Raw genomic sequence first — 17,740 nt, 5'->3', positions numbered from 1 at the left:
TTGATTAAAGTGCACAAAATTCATTTAAATTTGTTTCACTAATAATCTATTACATAGTAATTTTTATAAATTTTATAAAGTGGCAGCAGTTAATTGAATTAAAGCAAAACCTGAATGTGAAATTGAGTGCACTGGTGATGATGGCTGTGGTGGTGGCACATAATTGAACTTGTTTTGCAAAAACTAAATAATTGACTTAATTGCAAAAAAATCTATTAGAAAAATCCCTTAATTTATAAGTAAAAATCCTTAAAACTGCTATTATTCTATTTTGGTCATCAAATTTTGTTTTGGTATAAATAACTTGGTATATATACAAATTAATAAAATGCTAACTTTTCTTATAATCCCAGCATGAATTGGTAATATCTTGTACTTACTCAACAACTTACTTTTCAATGATAAACAAATTCCTCTTTTATTAGTAATACGGAGTCTAGTAATAACTTTCTTTTCTTTCTATCAAACGCCTGGGAATCATCAAGCGTCAGCACTTTACTTTGACTAAAACGAAAACCTCACAGACTATTGCTACATAAATTAAATTTAATATACATACACACATATTTCTAGGAATTAGCATTACATTTGCAAACTTTCACTATAAAATAAACTTGCAGGTATTACGTAGAATTCTGAAATGATTACATAATAATGAAGCTAGTATAGAAGAGCTCAAGACTAGTGCTTGTAATCCATCTGATCTAGAAGGAATTTTATGTTGAGATAACCTAAAAATTTTTTAAAATGTACGAATTCGAAGGAATAAATTTAGTATTGCAACTTAAAGCTTGGGTATTGACGATCACTTTCCAGTTTTTAAGTAATTCAGCTAAAATTTTTACACATTAAACAAACCAACAAAAAGTATTTTCTATCAAACAAGCTGTAAGACTTTCAAAATATAGGTCGCATACTCGACATTGTCTTTTTTGACGAAATTGGAGTCTTCAGAAAATGGAGTTCAACGGATATACAGACAGATGGACATGACTAAATCGACTCCGCTTAATAAGAATCCAGAATATATGTAAATACATTATAGGTCTCGAATCTTATATATACCCTTCTAATGTTCCCCAGGGCGAATGTAACCTTGAAGAAAGACTCTATCTTGGTATGATTGCAATACTGGTTAAAAGAGGTGCTACCCATACCTCTAATATACAGAAACTATAAACTGGTGATTGTAAAATGTATCCTTGAGAACCACATAATTTACTACCACGTGAACCAATAGCCCGCAGTGCAGAGTTTCGGAATTTTCGGTTATTGGAGATTTTATTGGTTATTGGTTTAAACCCAAATTCCCAACAGAAGAGTAGAAAGTGGAACTAAGCAATGAAAATAAGTTAGTTTTAGGTATGATCCAGGATGATTGGGTATCCGGATCTTACCCGCCCGTATAAATAGAAAGAATGTGTCGGATGTAGTTCTCTATGGATGTGTCGAATTAATGAGAAGAAAGTTGGGTTCAATTATATCTTACACAAGTGATACTATTGAATTTTCTATCCTTGTTCAGGTTCAGTGAAAACTCTGTTCATAGAAAGTTAAGCAACAGTGCTTCAATGGTCAGAGATTATATAGCTGGTATACATGAGCAAAGTGCTTGTACATTGGCCGGCAAAAATTCATTAGAGAACATGGAACTTAATATTTAAACTAAATTGAACAAACATATTTAATGTTAAAATGGGCCGACTAAGCCGTTTAATAAATCTATATAATTAGTAGGCAAGGTGATTTTTGTGACCCCATTTACTTCTACAGTATACACCCGATCTTAGCAAAAAAAAATGTATCATTTTACATTTTAAATTTAATCTCAGATATGCACAATATATATATATATATATATATATATATATATATATATATATATTATATATATATATATATATATATATATATTATATAATATATATATATATATTATATATATATATATATATATATATATATATATAATATATATATATATATATATATATATATATATATATAATATAATATATATATTTTAATAAGAATTTTGGAAGTTATAAGAGTTTAAAGTTGTTATGAATACATAGAAACAAATGTCACATGTATGTATGTATGTATGCTTGAACTAAAAAACAAAGTAAGAAAAAAACAAAAAATTGTAACAAATTATTGATAAAATACAGGAGAGTGCATTACATATCTGATGGTGTTTTGTTTCTGTATTTTACAGTTATAGTTTTTAAATACATATTTTTATTATCTGAATTATTAATTTAATTTCCCTTTGTATACGCTAGTAAAAATAAATATTTCTGTGGGACAGACTCCACAAACTACAAGGTAGCATATATAGAAACTATTTGCCTATAATATTATAAAAATAAGTATTATTTTCTCCGAAAACCTCCTATTACTCTATATTTTAAGCAGTAAATAAGTAAGGTTTTGTTAGGCGTTTGTTTTAATGTGAACCTTGAATATAAAATTTCTATCATAGACATATGTATATTCTAAAACCTTGTTATGTTATGTTATGATATGTAGACACAAAATAATCGTTTGTCTGGCATTGAATTAAGTTTCGTAAAAATATTGTACATGAAATGTAATTGACATTACTTATATTCATATAATGAGATCATTTTCAGCACGCACATCTTAAGCATTAATCACTGTTACCAAAAAGAATATATTTTAACATTGAAAAAATTAACCAAAACTACAAGAAATATTAATACTTTAATGTGTAAGCAGTATCTAGCTATTTATAGCAGAAATATTAAAAAAAAAACTATATAAAGTCAAAAGAGACATTAATGGCTTTCCATATAAAAATGTGACAATATAATACACATTATAATAATCAGAATAAATATAATACTATATACATACATACACACTAATAAAGCTGATGATAATAATTGTCAAACTCATATTACTGTTGTATCTGTTTTCTATAGAAATTTAATTGGATTTTTCTGTTATTTTCATTATTTGTAAGAAATTTTCTTAAGAATATTTATAACTTTCATAAAAATTTATGAAAATGTCAAAAGTTACATACATACACAAACATTGTATATTAATATGTATATGTCTATAGACTGTATCTTAATTTATACACATGATAAATTTCTGCGCACATATACTTAAATATCATGGATGTATATGCAACAGCAACCATGTTGCATGTCCTGCTGGTGGTAAATTTATGTTTGTACGTTCATGTATACATAGTCATCTTTATCCTGCAATTTTGAGTTAGATTATGTTGTTAAATTTGATCTGTATTAAATAACTTTATTTGTTGGTACAAACTTTATTCATAAAAAAAATTTTTAAATATAAAAAAACTTTCTTTATCACAAAATATACAAAAAGTATAAAAACCAACAAAAAAAAATTCCATGCAAATTTCAATTAAATCATTCAAATTTATTTTTTATTTTTACTTGTTGGTGTTGAAACCGAATAAACAAAAAAAATACAAACATATAAGTATTTTTATATACATACATATATGTATTTTTATTTAAAATTCATCTTCACTTTAACGTAGAATCCGAAATAAAAACAAATAGAATGAGTATCAGATAAAACCATATGTAAGTAAGTTTGTGAGTGTATTAGTTTGATGTAAACTACTGCTAGTACTATCATCTGTCACATATCAAACTGAAAGTATCCCCCAAAATATAACTACACAATCGCATACATACATAAATATAGTCTCACTTTCTCACAGATGCCATCGAACATCAAATAACCAAACTAAAGGCATTATTAAATGTGACAAGTGTACACAAAATGTCAAAAAGTTACTTTTACCCCTAAAATAAGTAAAACGAACGAAGAAAAATGATATTTACTGTAACTGATGAATATTAGGGTCGTACATATTGATCGTAAATCTAAAAGTACAAACATAATCTAAATATATTATTTCTTGGAATTATTTTTACAGTTTTTATTAAGGACAACTGTACGTATACGTATCAAAGATTTATTGACACTAAAATTAAGTATACGCCTAATATAATCCTTTAAGAAACAGTAAAAAAGTTATCTAAACTTTTTTGGCACTAGGAATAACTCGTAGGATCTATGTTTTTATCAACCATTGCCTACAACAATTACCGAGAATCTTCAGGCCGAATTTCAAATGAGGAGCGACTAATTCGAAAAAAGAAGACGTTTAAGAAACACCTGAATACGCTGTACTAGAAGAGAACTAAAAGCCGTCTAAATACCTCGAAAGAAAAGTTATGACCAACCGGCAGTTCTTGAACTGATAATTTGTTCTGGTCTAGTATCCAATAAATATTTTATAGCCAAACGTATTTTCTTTTTTATGGATTTAATACCCCTCAAATTATGAACAATTTACCAAATTATACAAACAATTTTAACTAAACATTCTAATAAAATCCTTATTAGCTGTTCACCCCCATGTGATAATGTGTGTAATTCATTTGTCTTTATCAGGTCTTAAGGTATAACTTTCAGTTGTGTTGTCATGTTGAAATCTTAATTATTAATGAGAATGAAATATGAAAAATATACATAAAACATTGAACCTTCTAAATTTATTTTATTTTGCACATCACGGTTAAAACCCACATATGATAACTTTTTTCCTGTCAGATTTTCACTTTCTTCTGGACGTGTTTTTCCATATCTAAAAAGGTCTCCCGTTTTTTTTTTCCTTTTTGAAAAAAATTCAATCAATCAACTTGAGTTGACAGAATACATTTGCATAAATCATCTGCGCACGAAATACTTTCTTGTTAAATGCTGATGTTTGCATGTGTGAATTTTTATACAATTTGGCACTGAAAATATGTACATATGTATATGTATGTACATACAGTATGTATATTTATGCATATGCATGATACTATGTTGCTGTTTTTTTTTATTAAATATTTTTGTAACAAAATAACAATAGTTACGGCAAAGAGATTGACAATATTTAGAAAACTGAAAGTGATGATATGTATTCAAAATTTAGATACGGAAAATATTCAAAGACTTTAAAGTTTTTTAAAGATACATATATATACATATGCATTTATACATTGTACAATAAAATTTCCTTGGCTTTAAAATTAAAAAGATATGGTCCATCAAGTCATGACAAGATAATGATTATATGTTTTTGCAAAATTTGACATCTCTACTGAATAACTTTTTGAGAAGTATGTTTCGAGAAATAGAATTCCTAACCATTTCATGTAGAAATATCTCTCAATCCATGCGTATTAATGTTCTGAATGCATGAAAACTAAAAGGTATATTTTAAAAGTATCCTCAATTCCCTACCAGCGATTGAAAATCCAGATTATTGAAAATTAATTTCAAAATTTTGTTAATGTATTTTTGGTCCACAAAATGATTTTTAGTGGGTTTGAGAGACATATTATTTTTGCGCTTTATCAAAATAAGTTATTTTAAGTAATTTTTAGCTTATAAGGAAAAATATTTGAAAAGTTGTTTTGTATTTAGTTTGATCCCTAATAGTGAGATCACCTTCTCACGAAGTGATCTTTAATGTTGGAGCGATTTTAATGCTCTCCAATGTTCAATATATTTTAACCGACACTTTATGTATGTATATGTGTGCCTAAATACAAAATTTAAATGGTATAAACATTTTTATAAAAGGACGAAGAAATAACTCATTATAATAACTACATATCTACGTTTAATCTAACTACTGCCTGAAAAAAGTAAATAACAGGGACGTTTCACTTAATGATGGGCACAAAATTATGCAAAAGTAAAACTGAACGAATACTTATTCAAATGTTTATTTCATTTTCTTTCTTTTCTTAATTTAAGAGCTTTCTGATGCGACAAGCCAATAACTAACTAGTTAACTAACTGTCAAAAATACTCATACATAAACAAATCCACCTTTTGTACACGTACATTAAATATTTTAGCCAACAGCCTATAGTTATATGTAAATACATAGATACACTATGCTAATTATTAAATTTGCATATTTTTGTGCCTAAAACTGTCTGGATTTTATTTAGTTTTATATGTCATCTACTTTAAATTACAGCTTGAAGGTAAAAGTTTTTATGCGATGTAAATAAATCAAAAAGTTATTTTATTTTAAAAGTTTTCAGTGATTCATTAGTATAAAACTATTAGGGTATGTTCTGAAATCAAAAACATTCAAATAACAGTTACCGCTATAAATATATTTAGTTTAGTACAAAAAATTGTGTTTGTTAATCGATCGCAGAAAAGCAAAACTACAATAAAAAACAAGTAAGAAATTATAGTCGGGCGAGGCCCACCATATAATACCTACCTTGCCTCAGATATACTTAAGTCATTTATTGTTGTAAAAAATTGTGACATATGAGTCAAATTTTAAGGGGGGCCTTTTATAGGGGCTGTAGGTTTACAAGCCCTATTCGCGGTTACAGTTTATGGCGGCCAGGTGAAATAATGGACCGCTGTTAACCATTTTCAATGAGCTTTTTCTACAGTACCATCGAAGATCATGTGCCAAATTTCATTAAATTCTCTCTAAAATTGTGACCTGTAGTTTGATAACAAGATTTACATGGACGGACGGACAAACGGACGGACGGACAGCCGTACGGACATAGCTAAATCGACACAGAAAATGATTCTGAGCCGATTGGCATTTTCAAAAAGAAATCCAAATAATTTCAAAATGCCCTGATTTACAACTTAGACATTAAAGTATTAAGACGTGAAACTATCAGCGTACCATGGTTAATAGCTCATAAACACTATCCTTTTTTTTACAAGATTAAAAATAGAAGTTTTTCACTAAGTTATTAAAAAAACTACTACCTTAACACTGACCCTGCATCAGTTCTGCTTGTGTTTTTATGTAATTTGTTAACTACTTATAACGATATAAATCTCATCTCATTTCTTTTTCTCCTTTGCTTCACATGAAACAAAAGAAAATTGTAACAATTTCATTTTAAAAACTACTTATACCCAATATACAGGCCAAAACTCACAAGATAAAAATATATAGTAATAGTTGAGCTACTTAAATTCATATACAAGTTACTACTACTTATATAAAAGTAGCAGCAATGAACTACATACTTTACAGTCCTTCTGGTATGGACGGTATGTTTCCGTTTCCTTTTCCATTTAATTTTACTTACCAGAGCATAAACAGCAAACGGCATCACAACTACTGCTACTAGAAGATCCGCAATTGCCAGTGAAACGATAAAATAATTTGTAACCGTTTGTAAGGAACGTTCACGAAACACAGATAGTATCACTAATATATTGCCAAATAATGTGAAAATTGGAAATACAATTAATATGAGTGCCCAATAATTTCGGGTAACTGCAAGACATAAATAGGAAAGAGAAAAAGAGAAATAAAATAAAACAGATTCATACAAGATGCAATGTTGTAAGAAATAAATAAATTATTATTAGTTCTTTTTATCGTAATACACACCCACATCAACTTGTAGAATTTATTTAACGTAAAAAGATTTTCATTATGTTTTCGTTCACATAATATGATGGTGTGTTTATCTTTTACTTTTTCTTTGCTTTTCTTTTTCAGTTTTTCTTTAATTTGACCAAAATTTCTTGTACTTGGACCACTATTGGCCATAAACATATATTTAATGATGTTCTCTCATTAAAACCCAAAATAACTATAGTTAAAACTGTTTATAAAACCGTACTCGTAACACTATTTAACAACAAAACTTAACCATTACACTGGTTTCCAACAATTTTTTTTATCTAGATACAGTTTTATAATATTTTTAGCTCGGAATATATAAGTTACACAAAACTGGGTAACCCCTACCGTGAAGGTTTATTATTTCATACAAAACTTCTATATGTTAAGTTAAATATGAACCAATCGTAGTAATATACTGTAGTTTTTATAATACGCCTTTATGTCGAATTTCATCGTTTAACTTGTATTTATAAAATGATGTAGGGTATAAATACAAGTTAAAGAAAATTACTTGAATAAATATTCTATAAATATAATTATATTCGCAAAACTTTATCAGGCTTGGTCCATATTTGCCCCTAGCCCCCATATAAAGCCTCATTCACAAAAATAGATTTTCATCCATAAATTGCTCAAATGTATTGGTATTATTATAAAGAATAAGTCACATTTAATATTCATAACTGGTGTAGTGTATACTTTCAAACTTGTCTTAATTAGCATTAAAGTTTTTTTGCGAAGGGAACCTTAAATGCGGGTATACTAAATTTTGTAAGGGAGTAATGCCTCGCCCATATACAAAATTCGCATTAAAATTTGTAGGTATGAGAAACTTAAATAGCTAGAGTTCTACAATTTTGCACTGAAAACTTTGGTATCTCTATAAACGTTTAAAGAAAAAATGGGCGGAGAGGCATTAGTGGGTGTGTCATTTCCTATAAAAGTCATATATTAAAGTTCATATATTATAGCAGAAAGAATTCCTAAATTTTTCCCAGTCAACTTTGACAGCATTATAAACAAGTGGGAAAAATATGCAGACTAGCATTAGTTAGAATCTCTCATCAAAAATCGCATATCTGGAAAACTATAAAAAATAGAGTGAGCAATTTAAAATAGCAAGTATTAATTTAAATAGCAATATGAATTTTAATAAAATACTAGCAAAATTTGTTTATCTGGGAAACTATAATAGCTATATTATATATATTTTGTACAGCCGATTTTGACCTTGATATTAACAGATAGCTTAAAAATAGACCTATTAAAATGACCTATTAATAATACAATTTGAATACCAAAATAAAAAAACTGATTTAAAATTTCTCGTAGTATAGTGCACTGTGTGCGCTTGTATGGTTGCTATACTCAAACATGGATCGATATTGCACATTTTCAATACCAAACAAACCTTAAGCCTTATAAGCTTTTTTAACTGGCAGATGGACGGAAAAAGCTAGATCGTTTTAGAGTTTAATAAGGACACAGACAAAAAAAAAAAGAAATACAAAATCAATAAACCCCTCATCTTTTTTTACGGTGTGTATAAAAACAACAAAATTATTAAAATTTGAGTACGGCAACGATAAATATAACATTGACAATAAAGCCCTGCACAACAATCATGCGACAATTTAAAAAAAAAAATTGTAATCACACGAAATTTATTAGCAAAATGTAGCATTATTGTTAACTTGTGCAGGGCTTTATTTGATAAGTCCCGTACAGATACCCCAGTAAGTTGGCAAAATGTTAATTTTTAAAGTAACTTTGAACTTGGACAAACATATTTTTATTCGTAGCAATTGAAAATTTATCCCATATAATATTAATATTAAAATTTTATCTCCCATCTTTAATACTCACCCTCAGTTGGACCATCGTAACACATGGATGATGTTAGATTTGTTGTTAAATTGCCATAGTTTGTGCAATTCGTTCGATAATCAAAATTGGTTAAATTTAAACTATTTGTTGTTGCTGTTGTGCCCGAAACCATTTTACTGCCATTGTAATTGTAAAAGTATTCACCAAAGTCTTCTAAAAGTAACATAAAACTACTGCCACCATCATCGCCATCACTGCCATCAGCTCTACTCCTTAACATAATATTACCATTCGTAAAGTGATGAAATGTTTCATTTTGACTGATGTCCCCAAGTGATTGGTTAATTAAATCATCATCGCCAATACTGTTCGCTCCAACGCCACCGCCATTAAAACCAACAATACCATAGTCATCCTCGCCCGCGAGTAAAGTTTCCGCACTATCGATCAAAGCAATATCAACATCATCGCCATAACTGCTAACGGCTGATGCTGAAACCTGTGACGCTGTGTCTATGACCGACGATGATGACGCTGACACTAATGCGGAAGCGGACGATGACGTTGATAAGGGCAATGTTTGAGCAAAAGTTGAATTGATATTAAGGGCGAGTGTGTCGTTGTCAGTGTCTGGAAACAATGATATCATGCCTTCTATTGTATCGGTGGAATTAAGGCTAGAAGAGGCAGTCGAATCATAATCTAATGTCGTTGGCGTTAACGACGAGGATGAGGTGAGCGAGGCAGATGTGTAGTTGGCGGTATGTGAGGACAATGACGTCGTCGCTGACGTAGCCAGTGATGGGGAAGAGCTAGAGTTCCACGTTGTTGCTATGACCTCATTGGCCTCATTAATGGCGGCCTCGTCATCATCGTTCATCCCCAGCATCGTAGAAGTCGTTGTGTTTGTTTGATTGTTCTGTGGATTCCATATGCCCACAATCAAATTCGTAACATCGTCAGCTCCATTGCCATCCTCATCAAGACTGGCATCGTACAGGCGGAAATAATCATCCTGTGATGTGTCAATAAAATTACCGGATGTCGGCGCTGAGGCAGATGTTATAGCTGTTGAATTTATATCCTCCGTGGATGTCATTTTCAAAACATGAAAGATTCTAATATTTTTTCGTTAGATTTCTTAGGTTTTCTCTTCGCTTAAACGTCACTTTAATCGTTGGGTTAGAATTACCGTCAACTTAGATTTTTGTTTTTATATAAACAAGTGGCTATATGTTTGTAAATCTGTCCGTCCGTTACACTACTTTTGATATTGTTTTTTGTTGTTTGGAAGTACTTTTGTATGTTTCTTTTCGTTACAACCAAGACAGAAGCGGCAGCAGATGTTGTTGTTCGTGTTTGTGTTCTTGTAATTGTAATTTTTGTTATTTATGAGATTGAGTTTTTGCGGGAAATTATTGTGGTGGCAAATCGAAAACAGCACAAGATGTTTTTCTCGATGTAAATATTGTTTCGAAAGTATTTGACGCCGCTACACATTGGAATTGGTAGTGTTGATGATGTTTTCGATAGATTTTATTGTTTTTATCCGGTTGTCGCTTGTAGTCAAAAACAAAAACAACGACGACTTCAACAAAAACGATGATGGCGACAACGACATCATATCAATACAACTTGATTTTAAGCCAATGTAACTGAATTCGAATTTCATAATGTGGTTCTTGTATTTCTAGAGTTTGTTTGCTAGCACTTTGTTTACTATCTATGTCTTTTGTCGTCCTGTTTCCACCGCCTTCTTTTTGCTCTAGCTTTTATTGGTTGTTGGTTTTCTTTTTTGTATGTTTTCGATGGTTTTTGGAATTTGCTATTTTATTGCTGCGCTGCTGTTTGTTGAGCTGCTGCCTTTCAATGGAGTAACATTTGGTTTTTATTGAATTCTATTTTAACCCCCCTTTGAAAGTACTACTACAACAACTACATGTGAAAATGAAATGTTTTTAAATTTTCCAAAACATATCTCACTTTTGCGGCATATGCGGAGGACCTCTGGTGAGATTCATTGTTCTTCTAGAGGATTTCGAGTACTCTGTCTTGTTTGCTTGCTTGTTGGTAGTAATGTGATTGGCATTAAGAACATGACGACTAGTCGAATAAAAAAAACAACATTGGAATTCAAGTGCTGAAACACCATAAATTTGCCGCTCTTACTTCATCTTGTGGGTTTTTTTATCCTAAATGCTTTTATCTGACTTATATTTCATGTTATTTCATTGCAATACATATGCACGTACATTCAGTCAATGAGTCAACCAGTCAGTCAGTTAGACAGTCTGTCATTCAAGCACTTTTACACAACCCGTGTCAGCGAAATAAAATAGATAAACTGAATTTATTATTTTTGCTTGGTGCTGATGGTGAAGTATTATTTAATCAATATCTGAAAGGATAAAAAGGAAAAGAGGGAATGTCACTTAAAATAATGTTAATTGTAAAATATATACGTATGTTTGTACAGTATGTGAATTAAATTTATTATTTTAATTTGACAATTTGATTAAAGATGTTAAAAGCTATTTATCTTAATAGCGTCAAAATTAGTTATTTCGTTTTAATTAAAAGCGAGAAAGTAAATATGTTCCTATTATTCAAGAATAAAAAAAACGATCCTTGATATGCAACAGCTGGCGAAGTTGCCAAAATCTTGTAAACAAATCATAAGATATCATCAGTTTGTATAGTTTTTGGTATACATTCGGCTCTTAATCATCGTAGAGAAAAGTTCGCTCGATCTAATATTAGTGCCAAGACAAATTGACTTTGAAAATCTTTTATGGCACTTGTAAGTCCCATCTATATACTGGATTTGGATTCAGTGTAGCTCAACTCTTTAGAAAATAACATTGGTCTCTGGTTTTTAATTCTTTCAATGTTGTTCTCTGTTATTGCTCAATTAAAAAATATTAATCGTTTAACAAATGTTTCACCTTATATGTATGTATAATAATTATTATTAAAATAATTAATTAACATATATAGTCAACAAACAGCTTTTCAACTTTTAATAAATTTTCCCTTACGCTCCAAGACACCTTGGTAACAAAATTATAATGGATGTCAAAAACCGAGACGAATTCTTTAATAAAATCAAAGTGTGCCAATTATATTTCTGTGTATAATACTAACAAGTGTTTGTACACATATTTGTCGCAAACGGCATGTGTGCATATTGTAATAAGTCTATTAATTAATTATAATATAAGAAATTCTGCGAACACAATAGACCAATTATATTAACGCATTATTAGCAACATTCCATTTTGTTTCTGAAAATAAAATGTATATTTCTATTTCATCTACAATTACCAAGTTTATTCACATTTACCGACTTATGCTAAAACGATTATTAAGTTAACAATGGCTATTAAAACCTGTTTTATATATGGAAAAGTTGTAAACCATTGTTAACTTTAACAATCGTTTTTGCATAAGGGCATTATATTTAAATTTTATTTCAAAATATATATCTTCCTGACTTTTACATATACATACATATCATTTACTAGAACAATTTCATGCTGCCATATACATATTAATGTAAAAAATGCTAAACACAACGTATGTGGATGTATGTATGAAAATATACTTTAGGGTTGTAAACAAATCATTACGTTTAACTTAGTATTGTTCTAAGTAATAACAAAAATCTATTACTCCGTTCAGTTTAAAACAGCAACCTCAAAAGGAGGATTTTTAGAAAATATTCATAAAAAATAAATGTAGGGTAGAAGGGGGATCTTGCGCCCTTTGAAAATCAATAAATCACGTCTGACTTCCATCATATGTAAAGTTAATCTTTCAAACTTTTAGTGATGATAGGTAATCGATAAACGAAAACAAAATTTGATAATGTGATAAAATCGATAACTCGGTTTTCTAGTTATTCACATTGACAGATGTGCCCCTATGGCGCATGATCCCCCTTCAACCCTATAAGAATGTATAGAAGTTTTTAAAGCTCTGAAAATAGTGTTATTCTTTTCTATGATTTTCTTGATACTTTATGTGGAATGAATAGAATCGATGTAATATTTTTAAACATTTTATAAAAGTTGTAGCCCGAATGTATGTAAATATCGAAAAGAAGTCAGATTAGAAATTTATTTACAAAAGCGTCTACTTATGCTGTACAACATTATAGTTGGGAGTTTTTTATTGCTTTGTGCTGATGTTGACCGTCACAGTATTTACCTCGAAATTTTAACCATGTTTATTTTTGGGTCTAATTTTTCTAGGGATCATTTTTTGCAGCGCCTACAAGCTGTCTTGCTAAAAGCGCTTTAAAGCTCATTTAACCATATCCAATCTATCCAAATTTCCTCTCAGACTAGAACTTTAATAATTAATTTCATTAAATTTTTCTTATTCGTCTCTCTTTCGCCCACTTACATATCGCTCAAGTACAATGCTGGAAAGACGCTATTGAAATAGTCCTCAAATATACATATGCAGTTATCAACACTTAAAACTGCTAAGGTGCTTGAAAATATAATTACAGTGTCATAGGCAAACATAATTTGTATATATATATATACTCGCAATCTTCCTGTAGTTATCTGAGAAGTCAGTGGATCCCTTTTAGATAGTAATTTTTTCAAATATCTAAGTGACTACATAAGTACATGCAAACGTCCCCAACTAACGCAAGAGAGGAGTAAATCGTTGCTTTGTTCTAAATAACCAAGAAATCACAGTAGAATACCACAAACATTCTATTGTACAAGCAATTGTACCTTTTTAATCGAGGTCAGTTAATTTCCATTTTGTAACCAGAAGTAATCCAAAATGATAGATGAAATCACTAGTTTCTAACGTCTAACCGTACTATAGGGTTACACACCCAAGTAAAATGCCCACCTCCTTACATACATACGTGTGTAAATGTATCTTGAAGTATGTATGCATGTGTGAGAGCATGAATAAATGTATTTAACCGTTTGCTGTTATAAAGCTTACCAATCATAAAAATGACAAATAAAATACATAGCAATGGCTTTAGAAGTGTGGATGTAAACGTCAAAGTAGAAATGGAAGTGGAAAAGCTCTATTGCGTGACTGAAATTTCTGAAAAATGAATTACATGCCTGAGTAGAGACCCATTACTGTGGCTCTTTTGGTTCGTTCGTTTGTTGTACTTGCTCCTGTTCTCATTCTCATTCCCATTCTCGTTGTTGTTGTTTTGGTTTATTCTTTATTTTATGTTTCAGTAATGTAGGTAGATGTAGTTGTGTATTAATTTATAAGTGTTGAACATACACATACGTATATATGTGTATCCTTTTATTGAATTTCGGATTCTCTTAAATGAGTGACTGTTACCGTTGGCTGGCTAGGAAATACGATTGGGTACACAAGAGTAGTGTTGATATTCATACTTTTATTGTTGCACAGTGTGATAGGAAATAAAATAGAATGGCTCATAAAGATACTGTGATCGTAAATGTGACAAAAACTATTTTCACACAAATTTTTATTGCACTAGCATTTTAAGTACTTTTGAGAGTGCATTAAATAACTTTTGGTAGTTAATATTTCAAATCTTTACAGTTCATTATGATTACGAAAATTAAAATATGGTCATGATTGGCAGTACCGAATTTTAGATATACTCCATATATAATATACTTCATTCTTTAGGAGGCATTAACATATCGATTAAATACTAACGAACTCTGATAACACAGACAGAAATAATTTGAAAAAATCGAAATTAATGTAACTAGTTAGACTTTAGAATCCAAATATGACTTTATATATTATTTATTTGCAAAATTATATTTCATTTGAAAGCTCATTTTAACAATTTTAAAAAAAGTTGTTTCCCCCTTTGCCGCCCCTCCGCGATTGCATATATACGTAGCTAAATTTGTACATTCTTATTGCTGTCTTTATTTGAGTCTTGCATTCATAAAGAACAAAATTATAGAAAAATAAATATCATAATTACCACTGTGCATCATCTTAACAGAAGACTGGTTGAGTGTGTTGATATGAATATTTTTATGTACATATGTAAGTACTCATGTGAATACATACATACATCATATGTGTATATCTGTATATAGCGTAAATTCATTAAAAGTTGCCTATAGTACCAATGTATGTCATACATTTTTGAAATAATGACTGCCTTTAAGTAAAGTGTATCAGAGTGTAAAAAGAAACCAAAATATTGTGTAATAATAGAAGGCTATTGAAGAAAAAATAAACAACATATTTAAATGGCAAAAATTAGAAAAAGCAACACAAATCTATATGAGTAATGATGATGATGATCACCATCATTATTACCAACCTCTCCATCATCGCTTTCAACATAATCAATGTCAGCCCCATAAACTTTATACACTTTGTAAACGAAATGTATGTATTTATATGTATGTCGAACTGTTTGAAGTGTTGAAAATAATTTCCTTTTTGGTCGATTTTTTCTACACTTTAATGCGTATAGAAATGGTGCGAAGCTTTTACCACAAGTTTCCGTTTCCGTTTGAACAACAAAAAAAATGAAGGAAACTTTTTCGTTTGTAGCTTCAAATTCTTTCAATGCACGCACGCATAAACACACGCATACAAATACACACAAAAATTAAATAAAATTTCGAACATGAACTTTTAATACATTCATACTTTATGCCAGGATTATACAGAGTATTAAATACTGTCACCCACACATTGGATTATACTATTCTGATGTACCTAGTCCTTTTAAAAATTCTGCTTTTAAGGTTGTAAAAGACCTTAATTATATTGTTACTTTTTGGTTTTCAGAATACTTAAAATGTATCTATATGAAATTTGCTATTGTCCAGATATCGGAGTGTTTGAGATATTCTATATTTTATTATCGTATTTTTCATGTTATTATCTTGACGTCAATTTTACCTATAGTTTGTGTTCGAAAGTATTTAGATCAGTATAATTTTCTGTGTGTAATATATCGATGTAGACATTATAAAATATATATTGCAGATCGTCAAAAGCGCATAACTTAAAGGATTAAACCTTTCTTTAACTATTCTCGAAAACTTTTGGAATAAAGAGAAATACAATTAAGTCTATTCAAGAATTGGTCTAGAAACTTTAATACTTTATAAGAATATCAGTTTTATATGGTAGCGTTGATTCAAAATGTAAAAGTACCCAGCAAAAACCCAGCATGTAAAAAAAACGTATACAGTTTTTATATCTTCATGCATAAGCGGAATATAATAAATTGAAAAGATCATATATATTATATAACATATTATTATGACGTTATTAAAGTACTTCTATGTAATAAGAAATTTATGAAGTAGTCATGGCATGTCATTACTGAGTTTTTGCTGGTGTATGCATATCGGGAAATTGTAGCAGTGCTTATTAAAATGCTAGGTAAATTATTATTTAACAACTACAACTACATATGTCAAAAAAAGACTGTGTCTTACACACAGTACGAGATATTAAATGTTAAAAGCAATAACAAAAACTACAACAACAACAATACCAACAACAACTGTTACATTTAAACATTAAAGTCAAATAATAAAACATCATTTGAGCCTTATTAGTGATTTCTATTTCTAGTTTCTTTTTTATTTCATTTCCATTTATTATTTTATTTTTATTTCAAGTTTTTTTTTATTCTATTCTCCCCATTCATACGGAATGCGACACAAAAAGTGGCAGCAGCATTGAGTTGAATATAAAATGTATTGTACCATAAAATTAGTTTAAGCGACAATTTATTACTTAAACATACTTATGTACATACATATTTCCTTTTTCCCTATTTTTGTTCATCCACATTCTCTAATATATTATTTATTTAACTCATTTTAAGCGCGAAATATTGGTAACAAAAATAAGTGTTACTTAAGTATGACAGTATTAATACGTTATAAAAAAACCTTTTAATACTCTACTCTTTTATATCTTATAAGTGGATAGGAAGCTTTTAGTGAAATGAAAGAGTAAGGAGATGTATTAGTAAATTTAATAAAAAATATTATTATTATATGAATTTAACTTTCTTATATTCTTATATAGATATATTTATCTTCATTTTAATCAGAAGAAATCGGGACTCAATGAAATTAGCCTGAGGATTTTAACACAAACGACCATTTGGGTAGGACGACAAAGCTAATATATCATCAGAGAGTCCGATATTATAGAATAATGATACTGGACTTACTACGGGCGTAACTATGTACAATTGCAAATTCATAATAGACCAAGTTTCTATGGAATTTCCATCGTCAATGCAAAGCATTCTTCAGAATTTGACTTTACTTTGCTTATGGAACAGTTTTCACGCACATTCTAGTTATACCCTACACCACTATAGTGGGGAGGGTATTATACGTTTGTGCTGATGTTTGTAACATACAAAAATATTGGTCCAATACCCACCTTAAAGTATACCGA

General features: G+C 29.6%; 1 protein-coding gene across 7 annotated transcripts in view; it reads right to left on the bottom strand.

The window, feature by feature from the left end:
* The window catches only part of LOC111677032 (dopamine D2-like receptor), a 92,927-nt gene that overhangs the window by 22,055 nt on the left and 53,132 nt on the right, over positions 1 to 17,740 (bottom strand). For all 7 annotated transcript variants that reach the window (XM_046946602.1, XM_046946603.1, XM_046946607.1 and 4 more), the window contains exons 3-4: positions 9,350 to 11,708; positions 7,158 to 7,348 (exon numbers count right to left, since the gene is read on the bottom strand). In XM_046946602.1, the coding sequence (XP_046802558.1) occupies positions 7,158 to 7,348; positions 9,350 to 10,409 (1,251 nt within the window). In that variant the 5' untranslated portion in view covers positions 10,410 to 11,708. The remainder of the gene's footprint in view (positions 1 to 7,157; positions 7,349 to 9,349; positions 11,709 to 17,740) is intronic.

The sequence above is a fragment of the Lucilia cuprina genome, chromosome 3, assembly GCF_022045245.1.
Source record: "Lucilia cuprina isolate Lc7/37 chromosome 3, ASM2204524v1, whole genome shotgun sequence".
Lineage (NCBI taxonomy): Eukaryota > Metazoa > Arthropoda > Insecta > Diptera > Calliphoridae > Lucilia > Lucilia cuprina.
This window is presented reverse-complemented; position numbering and strand designations above follow the sequence as displayed.